This window comes from Lithobates pipiens, unplaced genomic scaffold (assembly GCF_037356315.1).
Source record: "Lithobates pipiens isolate NorthernLeopardFrog02 unplaced genomic scaffold, aLitPip1_a1.2 Scaffold_28, whole genome shotgun sequence".
In the NCBI taxonomy this organism is placed as follows: Eukaryota; Metazoa; Chordata; class Amphibia; order Anura; family Ranidae; genus Lithobates; species Lithobates pipiens.
In genome coordinates this window covers 211,212,138-211,231,904 of record NW_027507789.1, presented here as the reverse complement: position 1 = coordinate 211,231,904, position 19,767 = coordinate 211,212,138, and the positions used below count along the sequence as shown (strand labels likewise).

Here is a 19,767-nt window from a genome sequence, read left to right as displayed (position 1 = left end):
GGTACTGCGTCGCTTTAACTGACAATTGCGTGGTCGTGCGACGCTGTACCAAAACAAGATTGACATCTTTTTTATCCCCACAAATAGAGCTTTCTTTTGGTGGTATTAGATCACCTCTGCGTTTTTTGTTTTTTTTTGCGCTATAAACAAAAAAAAACAAAAAACGATATTTTATACTTTTTGCTATAATAAATATGCAAAAAACAAAATGTAAAAAAAAAATTCTTCATCAGTTTAGACCAATATATATCCTTACACATATTTTTGGTAAAAATAAGCGTATATTGATCGGTTTGCGCAAAAGTTATAGCATCTACAAAATAGGGAATAGATTTATGGCATTTTTATTATTATTATTTTTTTTTTTTTACTAGTAATGGCGGCGATCTGCGATTTTTAGCGGGATTGCGACGGACAGATCTGAAACTTTTGACACATTTTTGGGACCGTTGCCATAAAAATGCACTGATTACTGTGTAAATGTCACTGGTAGGGAAGGGGTTAATACTAGGGGGCGATCAAGGGGTTAAATGTGTTACCTCATGTTTTTTTCTAACTGTGGGGGGATGAGACTGACTAGAGGAGGAGACAGATCGTTGTTCCTAATTAGTAGGAACAGGTGATCTGTCTCTCCTCTCCTCTCCTGTCCTGTTTACATAAATCCCCGTTTTGGCTCTCATGCCCACGATCGCAGGTGGACATCACCCCCACCGTGCAGCGCGTGCACGAGCCTGCTATAGCTGATTAAAGGGTCGACGTACAGCTACGGCAATTTGCGTGAACGAGCCAACCTGCTACAGTATAATGACGGCGGCTGGTCGGCTACCTTGTTTCCCCGAAAATAAGCCCCGGGTCTTACATTGATTTTGTCTTATTTATTTACGGTATGTACAATGATCTTAAAGTGGTTGTCGCCCTTAAAAAAAATAAAAAATTCCTGTTCCTTTAAAGCATGATAGATTGCATGGTGCTTGTGCGGTGTCATTTATCCATGTCCTGTGTCATCCCCCTGTCTTCTCCCCCTCCCCGTCAGGTCAGGAGTCAGTATTTTGAGATAAACATCTTAAAATACTTATAGAATTATGTAATCCATTTTGTAGGAATTGTGCAGGCATGGGGTGCAGAGTGTCTCCCTGGGTTACAGCTCCCCTGGGTGACACGTGATCTGCCTGAGCTCTTCTCCGCTCCGAGATCCCCGCTGACATCAGCCCGCTCCGCGCACTGAAGAGGGAGGGGCCGCTGACATCAGCCCACTCCGCGCACTGAAGAGGGAGGGGCCGCTGACATCAGCCCACTCCGCGCACTGAAGAGGGAGGGGCCGCTGACATCAGCCCGCTCAGTGCACTGAAGAGGGAGGGGCCGCTGACATCAGCCCACTCCGCGCACTGAAGAGGGAGGGGCCGCTGACATCAGCCCACTCCGCGCACTGAAGAGGGAGGGGCCGCTGACATCAGCCCGCTCAGTGCACTGAAGAGGGAGGGGCCGCTGACATCAGCCCGCTCAGTGCACTGAAGAGGGAGGGGCTGCTGACATCAGCCCGCTCCACGCACTGAAGGCACTCAGCGGACCTGAGTCCAGGTTCTAGCCCCACCATCCAAGTGGACATAGAGTAGGAATAAAAAAGAGCCAAGCGCAGCGAGGCCGAACCCGATGCGTGGCAAGCGAAGCTCGCCCGCTAAGGGGCCGTCTAATTTTCACAACCCTATGTCCGCTTGGAGGCGCCGTTCAGCTTCGGAGATTTTCCGAAGCGTCTTCTGCCCCATACTGCGCATGCTATATGATGGCAGGACACTATCTGCCAGAACACCGGGAGGAGAGCAGAAGAGAGAGGGGCCGATATCCCTGCTGCAGACGTCAGCCAGGAGGAGAGGAGAAGACCTCCGGCGAGTCTGTAAATAAAGTATTTGCACAATGCAGTTACAAAGGGAGACACGCACACCTTATATTGGTGTAATCGTTCTGCGAGGTGGATTGAAATGTTTTTTTAACTAACTTTACTAGGGCTTATTTTTGGGGTAGGGCTTATATTGCAGCCCTCCCTGAGAATCCTGCTAGGTCTTATTATCGGGGTAGGTCTTATTTTCGGGGAAACGCGGTAGCGGGTAAATTAATGCAGTGCCATATCACAAAAAATGGCCTGGTCATGAAGGGGGGGGGGGGGGGTAAATCTTCCTAGAGGTCAAGTGGTTAATATAACAATCCACCAACATCTCAGGCTGATTTTTTGAGTTTGTCCACAATGTCATCCATGACTTTCTTCTCTCTGCTATTTTTAGTGTTCATAATGATCTTCTTTTTTTTCTGTCAGTGGGAGGATGGGTGCAGGTCAGTGCCTGAAACATCCCTGGCTCAATGACCTTGCAAGGAAGGCCAAACTTTGTAACCGACTATTGAAGTCACAGATGGAACTGCGCAAATACATGATGAGGAGACGCTGGAAGGTGAGAATTACGTTTTTTTTTTTAATAAAGCTTTGTCTTCAAAAGTCATCCATGAACTTATGTGTTTCATTAACAAAAAAACAACGTAACAAGAACTAAAGGAATAAATATTGTATCCCCCCCCCCCCCCCAGTAACTCTTTTTAAAAATAACCATCTGTCTTCAGCCTGTTTTAATTGCTTAAATTTTTATACTGATTAACCTCTGACCTCTGCTTACAGTGATCCATCTTCATAAACCCTGCCTTGATACAAAGCCATTGGAATCTATCACACATTCATTATAACCTACAAGACCTCAATACTTTTTCCATCTCGACCCAGCCAACCTTTTCAACCTCTCTCCACCTGGACATATCCATTACAAAGCCCTTCACACCTGTCCGTCTTCATCTATCCAAACCTCCACCCCTCTCCCATTTTTATCTATTCAACCTCCACACTTGCCCATCTGGACATTCCTATCACCAACCCAAACTCCTGTCCATCTTGATTAATAGGAACTCCATCCCCCTGCTCCTGTCCATCTTGATCAAACCTCACCAAAGCTTTGCATCTGCTTAGGCCTTATTTATTCAGTCCTCACACCTGTCCAGCTTGACTTGACTTCTTCAGGTCACCAACCCAAGCTGAAATATCTCCATACCTTCCTTTTTTTTAAAAGCAGATCTACATCTTCAACATTTTAATGTCATTTCAAAAGTCCTTTGCAACCTTTTAAAAACCTATAGCATTTATTAAAATATTTATTATTATTCAAGCATTGTGGGCTGACAACAATTGTCAGATGCCAATAAGTGAGAGACTAATGTTTGGGCTTGTAGGATTTATAAGGTCCTGGAGGAAGGTACTACAGAGGATTATACTTGTCTTCTGGGGAGCATGCATTGGGGTCACAGCATAGCTGTGTGCATCCTATTGCATTAGGGTGTGCACCCCAAAGCTCAAATGTGCGTGTCTGTGTATGTGTAATAAATAAATCTTGACATATATATATATATATATATATTAAGATTTATTTATTCCACACACACATATATATACACTCTTATGAATAAATGTAAAAAACAGTAGGACCATCCATGGATGGTGTCAGTAGAGCGGTGGACGTGTCAGTCATTTTTTATTTATTTTTTTATTATTATTTTTACAATTTTTTTAGGAGCCCCATTGAGGGGACATTGGTGAAATATTAGGAGGGGGAATCTGACCCGCACGGGTTGATTAGGGTGTGCCCAGGCACACCCAGCACGCACCCTGTGTACGCCTATGGGTAACAGCATCAAAACAAGAGGTCTGTTTTCATGCAATATGCTTTGCAAACATACAAATTTACAAAAAATAAAATAAATACATTTTTCCTTTGCAGTTTACCATTTTTCAGTTTATCAGGTTATAATTTTTCTGATAAAATTAACCAAATATATTATATACTGCAAAATGATATACTATATGATATTCATAAACGGTTACTGTGTAAAAATTGGCCCTAATATATGAATGTGAGCTGGGGGATCTTGGATTGTGGGCTCCTTGAGGGTAGGGACCGATGTGAGTGTGCGATGTACGTGTGGAGCTCTGCGTAAAAATTGACGGTGCTATATGGGTACCTTAAATAAATAATAATATAATAGATGAGCATCTTAAAGAGGAAGTAAACCCTGATGGATTTACTTCCTCTTTGTCTCCCTGCAAAGGTAAAGCATAATGGGCTACTATGCATCGCATAGTAGCCCATTATGTGTCACTTACCTGACACAGGAGCCAGTATTGTCACCGCTGTCCCCTGTAGTCCATCATCTTCCGGGTATCGCTGCTCCGGTCACTCACAGCGCCGAAGCAGTGATGATGTCACTCCCGCGCATGCACACGGGAGCCGCCACTAACGGCATATCGCCGTTAGCAGCGGCATACTCAGTGCGCCTGCAGTCTTTTTGAAAATATCTCCTAAACGTGTAGGTTTAGAAGATATTTCTTAGACCTACGGGTAAGCCTTACTCTAGGCTTACCTGTAAGTCAAAGTGGTTTGTAAGGGTTTACAACCACTTTAATGAGACACAATGTACAGGGATAGGGACAATTGTAGGCACGCACCCACACTCACTAAGGTTGAACTGGATGGACTGGTGTTTTTATTCAACCTTACTCACTATGTAACTATGGGGATTATTTACTAAAGGAAAATCGACTTTGCACTGAAAGTGCACTTGGAAGTAAAGTCGCTGTAGTTCCGAGGGGGACATGCAAGAAAAACAAAAAACAGCATTTTAGCTTGCACATAATTGGATGATAAAATCAGTAGAGCTTCCCCTCATTTCAGATCTACCCTTTAGATTTAGAGCGAGTGCACTTGCAGTGCAAAGTGGATTTGCCTTTCGTAAATAACCCCCTATGTCTCTTACGCAATAAAATTTCATTAAATATAAAGTGATAAACCGCACAACCATGTAATATCATCATAGTAAACATAAATAAAACCAAAAAAGTCACGCTTAATCAAATACAAACCACACATATATATATATATATATATATATATATATATATATATATATATATATATATATATATATATATATATATATAGTGAAAAAGATATCAAAATAAATAAAGATAAAAAATATTGAAATGAAGATAGAGTTCTGGACAATTATATAAGAAAAAAAGTTCCCAAAATATAGAAATTCAACAAGATGTTGTGACCCGAGGAGTTCCACCACCAGGTAAATAAGCAAATGTTCCTGTGACAATCACCCTGTAAATGGAGACTCTTACCGCATAATGTGGACCTGCATCACATGCATTGGCAGCTATAGCCCTCTGCAGGGTCAAGTGATCCACCTTGTCTCTAGAGCTCACTGACTGTCAGTCATCCACTAAAGGCAATTTTGTTTTTAAATAACAGATATGTCATACTTACGTGCTCTGTACAATGTAACCTAAGTGTTTTGGAAGTTCTTGCCCACTTTTGTGTGTTTGGGCCCTCCTGTTACATTCACGGTCATATGAAATGATTAAAAAAATCTAAAAAATGGTGGGAACCCCTCATAATGGGCACAGCAGATGTACAGACCTGGGGAACTCGGCCCAGGGATGGTGGGAGCCCCTCATAATGGGCACAGCAGGTGTACAGACCCAGGAATTCAGCACAGGGATGGTGGGAACCCCTCATAGTGGGCACAGCAGGTGTACAGACTTGGGAACTCAGCACAGGATGGTGGGAACCCCTCATAATGGGCACAGCAGGTGTACAGACCCAGGAATTCAGCACAAGGATGGTGGGAACTCCTCATAATGGGCACAGCAGGTATACAGACCTGGAAACTCAGTTTAGGGATGGTGATAACCCCTCATAATGGGCACAGCAGGTGTACAGACCCAGAAACTCAGCACAGGGATGGTGGGAGCCCCTCATAATGGGCACAGCAGGTGTACAGACCCAGGAATTCAGCACAAGGATGGTGGGAACTCCTCATAATGGGCACAGCAGGTGTACAGACTTGGGAACTCAGCACAGGGATTGTGGGAACCCCTCATAATGGGCACATCGGGTGTACAGACCTGGAAACTCAGCACAGGGATGGTGAGACTCTCACATAATGGGCAAAGCAGCTGTCCAGAACCAGAAACGCAGTGCAGAGGTCTCAAATTTAAAGTATCTAAGATGCAGAAAAAAAATTCAATGGGAGTTAGTTCTCCAAGCATTAAAATATCAGTTTTGGTCAGACTAATTTGTCCACTGCATTCGGCAGTCTTCTGCTACCCAGCCAAACCTTAGTGATATGAAATATTTGCCATTATTATTAATATCGGTAGCACTAATTTTCATATTTATATATTTCTCTCAGCCTTCCAGTTATACGGCTTTCAATTTTCTAGCAGTCACTCCCCTCTACAGTCTTCACCCCTCGCCCCACAGCATCATCATATCACTTCCAGCCTTCACCAAACAATTGACAATCCTCTTCTTCTTTTTATTTGTCCCCAACAGAAAAACATCTTTGCGGTGACCGCAGCAAACAGGTTTCTGAAGACTGGGAGCTCAAGCTGTCTCGCCTTACTAGCAAAATAAAAAGCAACCAGGAAATTTTGATATATCTTTTTTTTTATAGGCATAATGACCCTTCTTTTATCTTGTTGTACTTGCAGTATTTTGGACTTGCCTCAAAAGGTTTTGCAGTTTCAAAATTCTGAATTATTATTACATTTGTTCTTAAAAAAAATACCTCTGAAAACCTACTGCCTTTCTCTTTGTTGGTTACCAGATACCTTAAGTCTCAGTCAAAACTAAAAGTATTAGCAAGTGAATGTGGTTTCATATTTCTGGAGATATAACTTTATGGTGAATTGAAGCGGATTGGCCCAGTCTTTATTTGGTGAATCATGTAAGGGACTCACCCTTAAAGGGCTTCATCACATAGCTGTACTTTTCTCTGACCTCTACAGTGCCTTGCAAAAGTATTCACCCCTTTGGCATTTTCCATGTTTTGTTGCCTCACAACCTGGAATTTACATGGATTGTTTGAGGATTTGCATCATTTAATTTACAGAACATGCCCACAACTTTTGAAGGTAGAAGAATAAGATAACAGAAAAAGTCAATGTGCATAACTATTCACCCTCCTAAAGTCAATACTTTGTAGAGCCACCTTCCTTTTGTGGCTATCACAGCTCCAATTCACTTTGGATAAGTCGCTATAAGTTGCCACATTTTACCACTGGAATTTGTGCCCATTCCTCCTAGCAAAACTGCTCCAGCTCCTTCAAGTTGGATGGTTTGTGCTTGTCGACAGCAATCTTGTTTGTCCACAGATTTTCTATTGGATTGAGGTCTGGGCTTTGACTAGGCCATTCCAACACATTTACATGTTTCCCCTTAAACCACTCAAGTGTTGCTTTAGCAGTGTGTTTGGGGTCATTGTCCTGCTGGAAGGTGAACCTCCATCCTAGCCTCAAATCACACACAGAGTGCTACAGGTTTTGCTCAAGAATATCCCTGTATTTAGCACCATCCATCTTTCCCTCAACTCTCACCAGTTTATCAGTCCCAACTGCTGAAAAACATCCCCACAGCATGATGCTGCCACCACCATGTTTCACAGTGGGAATGGTGTTCTTTGGGTGATGTGATGTGTTGGGTTTGTGCCAGACATAGCATTTTTTTTTGATGGCCAAAACGTTCAATTTTAGTCTCATCAGACCAGAGCACCTTCCGCCATACATTTTGGGGGTCTCCCACATGCCTTTTCACAAACTCAAAACGTGACATTTTGTTTTTTGCTGAAAGTGATGGCTTCCTTCTGGCCACTCTGCCATAAAGCCCAACTCTATGGAGTGTACGGCTTATTGTCGTCCTATGTACTCCAGTCTCTGCTGTGGAACTCTGCAGCTCCTCCAGGGTTACCTTAGGTCTCTGTGCTGCCTCTCTGATTAATGCCCTCCTTGCCCGGTCCATGTTTTGGTGTGCGGCCGTCTCTTGGCAGGTTTGCTATTGTGCCATGTTCTTTCCATTTGGTTATGATAGATTTGATGGTGCTCCTAGGGATCATCAGAGATTTGGATATTTTTTTATAATCTAACCCTGACTTGTACTTCTCAACAACATTGTCCCTTACTTGTTTGGAGAGTTCCTTGGTCTTCATGGCAGTGTTTGGTTAGTGGTGCCTCTTGCTTAGGTGTTGCAGCCTCTGGGGCCTTTCAAAAAGGTGTGTATATATAATGACAGATCATGTGACACTTAGATTGCACACGGGTGGTCATCATATCACTAATTATGTGACTTCTGAAGGTAATTGGTTGCACCAGAGCTTTTTATTGGGTTCATAACAAAGGGGGTGAATACATACGCACATGCCAATTATCCGTTTTTTTCTTTCTGAAAAATAGATTTATGTATATATTTTTCTAATTTCACTTCACCAATTTAGACTATCATGTTCTGATCCATCACATATAACTCCAATAAAAAAAAAACATTGAACTAAAGGCTGTAATGTAAGAAAAATAGGTAAAAAGCCAAGGTGGGTGAATACTTTTGCAAGGCACTGTAGCTATAGGTTGCCTCTTGACAGATGTTACACAGGTTTATTTTATTTTTTTATGGCTCCCACTAATTAAAACCTGCTTACTTTTCTGTTTTGTATTTGGTAATCCCAGTTGCTGGTCAGTTGTGATAGCTAACTCAAAAACAGTGAAGAGAATAGGAGTCAAGTCCACTACTTCACCCGATTGTCAAGAGACAATTTGTATGTGTTTTTGAGATTACTTTTAAGTAACAGAGATCTGCAGATCATTGATGAACCCCTTTGAATAAGCCATAATCCAAATTTTGTAACATTTTGCTTGGTTAAATTTCAATTTAAAAAAAGAACTCTTGTTTGTTTTTTATCTTTCTGTGTTTTATATTTCTACTTTGTCCCATCCACCATCATTTTCTATAAGCACTCCCTACTGAGTAATCTATGGGACTTGCTTAGTTGGTGGGTCTTTCTATCTTTGGTTGTGGCTGTGTGTGACAAGGTATCTGCTCTTCATGGAGATGTTATTTAGGATACGTTAGAAGGATTACAGTGAATATTTGTAAGGATAGTAAGGTTAATTGCAACATGTGATAGTTAACCAAGCCCAACCCCCCCTTTTTTTTTACAGTGTAGCCTATTTCCTTTTGCTTGTTTTGGGTAGATTGGGGAAAGGTTAACTCTTCTTGTTTTTTGGGTTTTCGTTTTTTGTTTTTTTTTGCTGTCTGGGTCCTATTGGGAACATTTTTCTTGACTTCCTATTCCCGGACGGAGAACAGGAAGTGCAAGGAAATCTCTCCACGGTGAAGGGAATACCTTTTGAGATAGTTACCACAGGAAAAGATGTCCCCCATTGAAGATTTATCCTTACCCCTTGGTATGGTCTGGACAATATTTTGGAATCCCATCATTTTTAGTTTTTGGTGACAACGGTCATGAGACGTAAAGAGAGTATTAATCACTCCAGTGGGGATACAGGCAGCAACAAAAACCCGAAAGGGGTTTTAACCCTACCCCATGCCACCAAAAACATAAAGGCCTCACGCACACTGGACGTTTTACAGCTCCTATTTCCTGACACAAGCATGAACAGCAAAGACAAATGGGATAGGCTCCGCCACTCGCCCAATCAGGTCAGTCATTGCCCCCCCCCCAGGCGGTATTCTCCTTTTGTTCCTCAAATGCTCAACATGTTATAACTGTGAAACATAGGAAAATTTTATTTTTGCCCTCACCTTGCTGGATTCATCTGGCCAGCCGTACAGGTCCAGCCTCTTTCCTATGACGAAGCCCATCCGTTCAGTTGTAAAACTTCCATACGAGGGAGACCCCCCCCCCAGACCCAGAAGAGGGGGGGGCTGGGATACTGGTCTCTGGATGCAGGTAAAACAGTTCTGCCTTGTGGTTGGTTGGGACTGATCCAGTCTTTCCTCCCTGGTAAGTTGTGGCCTCACACACACTATTTGAATAATCTGGCTTTGGGTATGTTTGATTTCCCTTGCAAAATGCTGGAATTGTTGTCAGGGCTGCTCCCTTCCAAGATGGCTCCTTATCTGCTTACTGTGGCTGGACTGTGGGTTGCCCTTTCCTGATGAATGGATGGGGTGCCTGATGGGCTTCCAGTTGGCAGGGAGCAGCAAGATGATGTTGGGCTAACTTCTGGCCCACTGCAGCAGTGGCCGGGAGCTCCAGGTGGCTGCCTGGGGATGGATTGGTGGCCACCTGTCATGAATGGAGCCTCTCCCATCCCCCCTTAGAGCCAGTCAGGGATGGGTGTTTCACAAAGCAGGTAAGCTTTCCATGGGCTGTCATGCTGTGCCTGAATCATTATGCTGTTAAAATATAAGCTGCCCAATTAGGTTAAGCGGCTGTGTATAGTTCTGCCTGGTTCATTTTGCCTCACGGGTTTTGTTTGTCTGTAGGACTACTAATGCATGAAATGAAATATCAGGTGTTTGCTGCAAAGTTGAGTCTTTCCTATTAGCTCAGCAATGCCTGGTTTTGCAGGTTTGAGATCACTGTGTTAACGCTCTAATGCTTGGATTTGTTGTTTTTAACCTTTTACAGGTCAGTGGCCTAGGCTAGGGCATAGCTCCCTGATTTAGAGCTGTATCTGTAATTGCTCATATCTAAGGGTTTAACCCTTGCTCACACTAGCAGATGGGTCCATTTGCGGCTTCAATGTCTGCAAATGGATGTGTGGATGGCCACTGATATCGTATTAAAGCTATGTCCTATCCACTACTTCCAGGTATTTATTATGACCACAAACCTGCAGCTCACATCTTGAGCCATGAGCTTACCCAGAGACCAGCCATGATCAATAAGGTGAGGGTCCGGTAGGTATGCAGTCCTAAAATAAAAAGAGTGCAGGGGCAGTATGAATGGTAAAACTCTCCAGCCATTAAATACCAGCACCACTCCCCAAAGGAAAAGTGGCAACTTGTTCCTCCAACGGTGACAAGTCCTTTTTGACTCTGAAGAAAACTGCTATACATTAAAAGTGCTGCCAGAAGGGGCAGACTAAAAGTAAATCACCATAAGGACCATCCTGGGCAGCATGGGAAGTGTGGTTAGCTGATGTGCCTGCCAAGATGCTATGCCAAGTTGCATATCAGGGGGCAGTAAACATAAAGGCAGATGTGTTGACTCAAGTGCAAACTGACTGGGTGGATCTCTAGTCCCTAACGCTCAGGTACTAAGCTAATCAAACAGCTGAGTTTGGGTACCTCTGCCTCAAAAGCAGCAGGCCAATGAGCCTTCATCAGATTGGCCAGATGTGTTTTCATGCTAGCAGAGAATGAAAGATCCCCTCTGTAAAGCCCTACTTTTACTGCAGAGACAATTAGCCAAGTAATCTTCCTCAGACTAGCCAGAAGTGCAAGTCTGCCAGTGGATGATGCAATGGCCTTCACAGAGGCATGGGAACAGCAATATGAAGTTGGAAATGAAGGTTATTACTACCATTAGGGAGTATTGTGTGGCCTGCGTTGGAGTTCCCTTCAGTAGCCAAGGCTATTTGGTTCTCAGCAGACAAATGGAAGGCAAATTTGGCCAGTAAGAGGTCTCTGTGCTGTTTGATCCATGAGTGAAATTAAAGTGACCAGCGAGGCAGTATGACCACTATGGAGGCAGTAGGCTGCTCCTCCACTATTCTGTAGGGCTAGTCAACCCTATGGCTTAACCCACTGACTGCATATACCTCTTCTAAGTCAAGCTGTATGTGGTTTAAGATGGAATCAGTAATGTCAGGGACTAATCACTTATACTGGCCATACATGGTCGAATTTAGAAAGAAATTTCTTTTGTAAATCAGAAAATGTGTGTGTTTTGTGAACTGATGGTGCCACCATTGATTTCGAAATTTGACCAACCAAGCCTTCAATTTCACCTCAAGTTGCTACAGAAAATAATTTTTGTGCCTGGGAATCCTCTTTTCTTTCTGGGAATTTTCTTTTCTCGCACATGCGCATTTCTTTTTCGATTACATTTCTTGCACAATTCTCCCATCATTGATTAGAAAATTGTTTATTTTTCTAAAAATTTCCAACATGTCCGATTACTCAAATTCAATGTCCGCATGAAAATCGGCTGTTGCTGCAGCCCACTAATGGTGCGAAATATGAACGAAAATTCTTAGATAAGATTTTTGAAAGAAAATTCTTTCGAAATTCTACCCATGTATGGCTTGCCTTAGGTTAGTCATCTAGGCCCAGAACAAAGAGTTTGTGAGAGGGCCTGAGAAGCGCTATAGAAGAGATCGGAAGATCCATAATTGTCTTTGATTGCCTAAGCCCCAAGTCTGCTCCTCTCAAGAAGCAGCAAAGTTCCTTTTTACTCAAATGTGCCCAGTAGGTGCTATATTGTAGAAATTAAAGCAAATTTGGGCAGGAGGCTCAGGATCAGTGGGACCTGTGCAGCACTTGTCTTTGTGATGTGATCTGTCTGCAACAAAACCTTGGGACAACAATGGAAGATTTCCTGGTGTGCTGGCGAATATGTACTTTGTGCAGTAAAGAAGTTAATGTAATTTCTTTCTACTCTTCCAATTCCTCTAATTCCCACTATGGTTGTTTAGAGCAATCAAGGCTTTAAGCAAATGATACCAAATCTTGTCCAACAGGAACCATCGGTCCATTGTTCTTAGCTGGGAAGCATATTTAGGCAAGATATGGAACTTAGGATCAAGATCCAAAAACTTCATATGGAGTCATTGAGAACAATCACTCAAACAATCAGATAAAGCAGCTGCAGTTTTTCTAGATCTAGCTGATGTGTACGTTCGCACTTTGGTACACCCAGGCTTCTGAGAGCTTCACTTTCTGGGTTCATTCAACAACCTTTGACCTTTCCACATACTCAAGACATTTTCCAGAACATTGCTTCAAGTAGTGGCGATCTTGCGAAAGCAAGGGCTGCAGGTTCCTTAGCTAGACAGCAGTTGTGAGTGGCTCAAAATCCTCCAGGTCCTGGCAAATTCTGATTCAGACTCAGGTCAAATTTGAACATTTCATCAACTGGGGAAGGCCAACTAATCTCAGTGTAATAATGACATTTTAGACACTCAGGAGAATACTGTAGAGTTGCCCTCATAGAGGGTGACAGTATAAGGTTCTTATGTGGAGGCAAGTCCTAGCTGTATCCCATGGTCTCAAATGGTCAAGCAGTAGTTTACAGTAATCCATGCAGTTGGTTGGATGCACTGGAAGATTGAGAACATAATCTGGCCTTTTAAGGTAATGGAAGATTTGCTTCCTATTCCAGGGAAGATTAGCCCACATATGAGACAAGTCCCGTTGATGGTGGCTAAGGATAGTTAATCTTCTCAAATTTCATCAACTTCTAGGCATACCAATCATCAAAGTCTATTTGCTTTCTTGGTATTCACCTCAGTGACTTCCTAGCTCAAGGTTAATGACATAGGCCGATGGAGGAGAAAGTGTCTGGGCAACACAGCCTAGGAAGCCTCAGTTATGCTCCGAAAAGATGGCAATAAGTAATCTCCTATCATGGCAAGAAGGAATACAAGATTTTTCAACTCATGCCAGAGGTTTCTCCCATTCAGGTTTGCCAACAGCAAAACCGGTCTCATTTCATCGCTTTGTGTTCTGGCTTCCCAGAACTATCTGTCAGACATGGTAAAATACGAAGCCTTGGATGTCAAGGGTGATTCCCTATACCAACAAGCAGTAAACTTGGCAGTAAACTCAATGGTCAGGAATGGAAGTTATTCCTGCAAGAGGAGCTTCCCAGAAGTGGAAGCAGTGGACCTACTAACATCCAGCTGGGTCGACAGGTTAGCCTATATAGCCACCAGACTCAGTGCTTTCCAAGCTCTATCTAGTTTAAGTCCATCTAGTTCAAGCAGGATCCGTAGTCATACAGCTGGGATAAGGGTAATAGTGATCCAGTGGCCTTACAGGCCATGGTGTCCTCAAAGTACAGTCTTTGGCCCACGAATCTCCTATTCCATTTTTCCTGAGATCTCAGACCTTACACAATGGAACCAAGTGTATCCAAATTCAGCCGTGTTAGATATAGCAACTGGGAGAAGTTAGGAAGGCTCAACAAGGAGACTCAACTTCATTATTTGAAACCTTGTGGAAGCCGGTGGAACCTGCGGCAAACTCCAGGTATACTGGAACATGGAGATTCTCACAGAATTTAAGGATATAATCCTCTGCTCCTGGTAAAGCTTATGATGTCTGCAAGTAATCCAAGATAAGGGATTGAGCAGTAGTCAAGTCGTGGTCAGGTCTTCATCTGGGGGCACCAATTCCGAAAAGGCCACTACAGATCATTCTTTCCCCTTAGAACTTGCAGTGCAACTAGTGTTGGGAAGGTTATCCCACTCCTCCATTCTTCTGAACAAGACTACCTCAATAGGCTCAGTGACTATAAAACAGTATTTCTTAAGGATTTCATATCTGGGAAAAGGCTTTCAGAGATCCAAACGTCAAGCGGTAAACTACCTTATTGCTACCATAATCAAACAAAATAGCTCTGGTTTCTTCTTCTCCAGCACCAGACGAGGGTCTGCATCCTTGCTTCTGGGTCAAGACATCGCCCTTCCCGCATATCCAAACTGAAATGTCTGCGTCACCACAAGCTGGAGTAATGGGCTCTATGTGGAGGAAATACATGGAAGTGGCCCTTCTCTAGAAGGTCAGACAGTGGCCTCTTCAGGCCTGGCAGTATCAGAAGACGTTTCGCTGTGCACTAGGACAATGGCATTATCTCAGGTCAGAGTATCCTAAGGGGCTTATAGGACGAAGATAAATTCATCAATCTAGTGCAGAGCTATTAGATTGGGTGACGTGCTCATGGGCAAAATTCAGAGGTCCAGAATATTACAGGATACCAACCAGGTTCATATACTACAAACCATTTTTTTTGCCTATTGCAAAGTTAATCAAGCAACATTGGAAGCAGGGGGTTGACTTCAGTTCTATCAATCTAATGATATGTTGATTCAAATGCTTCAGCATGGCCCTCTCTTATAGTTTTTGTTGGCGTGCTACATCCCATTCGTGTATGCTGTCATGTTTGGGTCAGGAAAATTAAAAATTGTATACTTACCTGACGGTAATTTCCTTTCCTGATACATAAGCATGAGAGCATACAGGTCCCTCCCTTGTGGGTTTCGCATTTGAGTATAGTTACGAGAATGCCGCTTGAGGAGAGACGACTTGTTTATATATAGTATAAACAGTCCGGATTGGGCGAGGGGCGGAGCCTATCCCATTCGTGTATGCTATGTCATGCTTATGTACCAGGAAAGGAAAATTACCGTCAGGTAAGTATACAATTTTTTTCCTGCAGCCAGTAAACACTCCAGCATGTTATCCTATGTATCCATGCACACATAGGCTGTTATCAGCCTTTTTTGGCAAGGGTGTTTTCTGGCTGGAACCCCCCCCCCCCCCCCCCAGAAATAGTGGATTTGAAGAGATGTTTTTCAGCTGTAAAAACGCTCTAACTGAAAAAGATGCTATTCTGCATTTATGAGTGTTTTGGAGCCATAAGCTTTTGTGGGAGTCTAGTTTTGTTTAATTGCTTGCCGACCGGCTCACGGCAATATACGTCGGCAGAAGGGCACGTACAGACATAATAACGTACCTGTATGTTGCCCTTTAAGAAGTGGTTTGTGGGCGCGCACGCACCTGCCCGCCGCAAGCTCCGTGAGTGTGATCCTGGGTCCCACGGACTCGATGTCCGTGGGAATACCTGCAATCGTCTCGCGGAGAGGAAGAATGAGGAAATGCTGATGTAAACAAGGATTTCCCTATTCGCCTAATGACACTGACACTGATCACAGCTCCCTGTAATCGGGAGATGTCGTATCACACACAGCCCCTCCCTACCCACAGTTAGAACACATCCCTAGGACACACTTAACCCCTACAGTGCCACATAGTGGTTAACCCCTTCACTGCCAGTCACATTTACACCATAATCAATGCATTTTTAATTGCACTGATTGCTGTATAAATGTGAATGATCCCAGAATAGCACCAAAAGTGTCCGATGTGTCTGCCATAATGTCACAGTCACGATAAAAATCGCTGATCGTCGCCATTACTAGTAAAAAAAATAAAAATGGCATAAAATTATCCCCTATTTTGTAGACCCTATAACTTTTGCGCAAACCAATCAAATGCTTATTGCGATTTTTTTTATTTTTTTTTTATACCAAAAATATGTAGAAGAATACGTATCAGCCTAAACTGAGAAAAAATATGTTTTATATATTTTTTGGAGATATTTATTATAGCAAAAAGTAAAAAATTATGTTTATTTTTTTTCAAAGTTGTCGCTTTTTTTTGTTTATAGCGCAAATAATAAAAACCACAGAGGTGATCAAATACAACCAAAAGAAATTTCTATTTGTGGGGGAAAAAGGACGTCAATTTTGTTGGGGAGCCACGTCGCACGACCGCGCAATTGTCAGTTAATGCGACACAGTGCCGAATGGCAAAAAGTGCTCTGGTCTTTGGGCAACCAAATGGTCCGAGGCTTAAGTGGTTAAAAAGCAAAAGCTGAAAAAGGCCACTGCAAAAATGCTGCAAAACTCATTCTACAGCTAATGCTACTGGCGTTTTTATAATGCTTTTATAACGTCATGTGTGCGTGAGGTCAAAAAGGTTCATAGGTTTGCTTCAAAGGTTTGCTTGATTAAATTGTAGTTTTACAAAATAACTCTTGTTTTTATCTTATGTTTTTACTTCTGCTTTGTCCCATCTGCCATAGTTTTCACAAGACATAAAGAGAGGGGGGATCTCTCCTATCACTCTTCAGGCAGCAATAAAAACCTGAAAGGGGTTTACCACTTCCATACCGCGGGACATCATATGACGTCCTGGGCTTTCAGTGGTGTAATCGAATGGCTGCAGCTGCAGGCATCATCCAGATATTTTTTTTTCAGCCCGCGATTCCATATACCATGAGAATGATCATATCGGCAGCTCAGCCAATTGATCATTCCTAACCACTTCCAGATCGCCACACTCCGATGTACGTCCCTATTTTGGGGGACGGATATCGTTGTTATGGCAGCAGCTAGCTGCCATAACCCCGGTATCCCCGCGTTCGGCCGGCGGTCTGGTACAAGATAAAAGTGGTGTCTGCGACAGATTCGCTGCAAAATCACTTTTAATGGTGGCGGCTGGAGAAAGCTAAGATCTCAGCTAGAAAGCATCAGACCATAATTTTTTTGATTTTTTTTTTTGATCTGATGCTTTCCAGCCTGGAGGAGGGTCTTACAGACCCCACATCTCTCCATAAAGAGGACTTGCCATATTCCCATTCCCATAGTCATGCCCTATTCCCATTACAAGAGATGTTTACATTCCTTGTAATGGGAATAAAAGTGATCAAAAAAATGTACATTTTTAAAAGGAAAGTGTAAAAAAAAAAAATTATTATTTAAATGAAAATAAATAAAAAATTAAAGCTCCCCCACAAGCTCGTATGCAGAAGAAAACGCATACGTAAGTCACGTCTGCATATGTAAATGACGCTCAAACCACACATGAGGTATCGCCACGAATGTTATCAATAATTCCGACCCAAGATCTCCTCTGTAACTCTTAACATGTACCCTGTAAAAAAATGTTAACGCGTCGCCTATGGAGATTTTTAAGTACTGAAGTTTGGAGCCGTTCCACAAGTGTGTGCAATTTTAAAGCGTGACATGTGAGGTATCTATTTACTCAGCGTAACATCATCTATCACATTATATAAAAAAAATTGGGCTACCTTTACAGTTTTTCATGAATTAAAAAACATAAAAATAAAATTACTGCGTAAATACCATGTGACATAAAAAGCTGCAATGACATTTTCTTCCCTAGGGTGTTTACAATATATATATATATATATATATATATATATATATATATATATATATATATATATATATATATATATAATGTTTGGGGGTTCTGAGTAATTTTCTAGCAAAAAAAATATGATTTTTACATGTAGAAGAGAAGTGCGGGAATTCAAGCGTTATGGAATTGGCTAAACCCTGCTTCACGGCATCCAAAACAAAAAGGTGTGTCTCTCTCTCTCTCTCTCTCTCTCTCTCTCTCGATTTTGATATATAGAACCAACCTGATTTTATAATTGCTATAGGTTCTTATTTTGCAAGTTGCTGTACCAAAGTCCGTTTTGCCTTTACATTTTGTCATACTGAATTTGCACTAATAACCGACTTTGTAAATGGGTGACTAGTACATTTTTATAATGTTGTGTGTTTTTTTTTGTTTTTGTTTTTCTCTGACTGATAAATGTTACATAGTGGATGATTTCATTACTAATCTGTGATTAAATCATCATTATACATTTTGAATGGATTGAAGGATTGCATATGAAATGCACATTGAGTAGCATCTGAAATATGAGATGTTTGCCAAAAATGCCAGTTCACTGCCAATAATTTATTACTGTAAAACATGAAGCCTGTACAGAATTTACTAAATAAATGGACATGTATGTATAGGAGATCTGGTCTGTGTTTTATTTAATTTTTTTATTTATATGTTTTTTTTATGTGCATATACTTTGCATATACTTTTATACTGTTCAAGACACTTATGCCCTGTACACACGGCCGGTTTTCCCGTCGGAATAAAACTATGAAGGTTTTTCTCGACGGAATTCCAGCGGAACCAAAGTCCAACCATCAAGAACGCGGTGATGTACAACACGTAGGACGGGACTAAAAAAGGAAATTCAATAACCAGTAGCCAATAGCTTCCGTCTCGTACTTGCTTCAAAGCATGCGCCGTTTTTGGTCCATCGGAACAGCATACAGACGAGTGGTTTTCCCGATAGGAATTGGTTCCATCTGAAAAATTTAGAACATGTTCTCTTTCTAGGTCCGTCAGGTTTTTTTACGTAAAAAGTCTGATGGGACATACACACGATCGGAATATATGATGAAAAGCTCCCGTCGTACTTTTTCTGTCGGAAATTACACTCGTGTGTATGCGGCATAAGATTTTTATCAATTAACTTTTTATTGTTTCCAACAATGCATTACACATCATGTCGCATTACATCAGAATAGTTCCACAAGAAAGACAATGAGCAAACTATGGGATCTTCCGCCCTTCGATCCACAGGGAACCCTCTGGAACAGGCATAGACCTGGCCAAATAGACTCCCCCCGATCAACCGGGCCAACACTGGACACAGGAGTATAGCGCCAACCGTCACATTAGCCAGCGAGAGATCCCAATATCTATATGCTTAGATCTACAAATATTTCAGATTGCTCCCTTTAGTTGTTGTTATCGAAGCATCTTCTTAAAGGAACCATGGAGCACAAGGAAACGAGAACAGAAGAGGTTAAAGAGTCAAGAAGGAAAGGAAAAGGAGATAGAAGTTATGTGAAGAAGAGGACATGGGGGAGATCAAGAGCGAAGGGGTAGACGATAGAAGGGATAAGAAAAAGGAGAAAGGACATTTAGGAAAAAGAAGGGGGACGAGAGATAGGGGGGAGGGTGGGTGAGGGAGGGGGGGGGTGGGCACCGTGTGCGGTCTCGGCAGCGAATCACAGCTGGTCCTCCCGAAGTTTCCATGGGCTCCAAACCACGTCATGAGCCTCTATCCGGTCCTGTATCCTGGCGGTCATCCTCTCCATCAATTCCACGTCTCTAATTCTAGTATGGAGCGCGTCTAGGGTGGGAGGCTGTACTTTTTTCCAATGCAGGGCAATGAGACACCTCGCCGCTGTCAGGATATGTCTCGACAGTTTCTTTCGGGACTTTGTCAATTTGGGAAAGGGGATGCCCAGCAGGAAAG

At 42.4% G+C, this 19,767-nt stretch overlaps 1 protein-coding gene across 1 annotated transcript in view; it reads left to right on the top strand.

Moving 5' to 3' along the window:
• Nucleotides 1–17,806, top strand: part of MYLK2 (myosin light chain kinase 2) — a 92,661-nt gene extending 74,855 nt beyond the window's left edge. The window contains exons 11-12 of the mRNA XM_077460470.1: nt 2,309–2,441; nt 6,432–17,806. Of these exons, the coding sequence (XP_077316596.1) occupies nt 2,309–2,441; nt 6,432–6,512 (214 nt within the window). The 3' untranslated portion in view covers nt 6,513–17,806. The remainder of the gene's footprint in view (nt 1–2,308; nt 2,442–6,431) is intronic.
• Nucleotides 17,807–19,767: the final 1,961 nt, after the last annotated feature.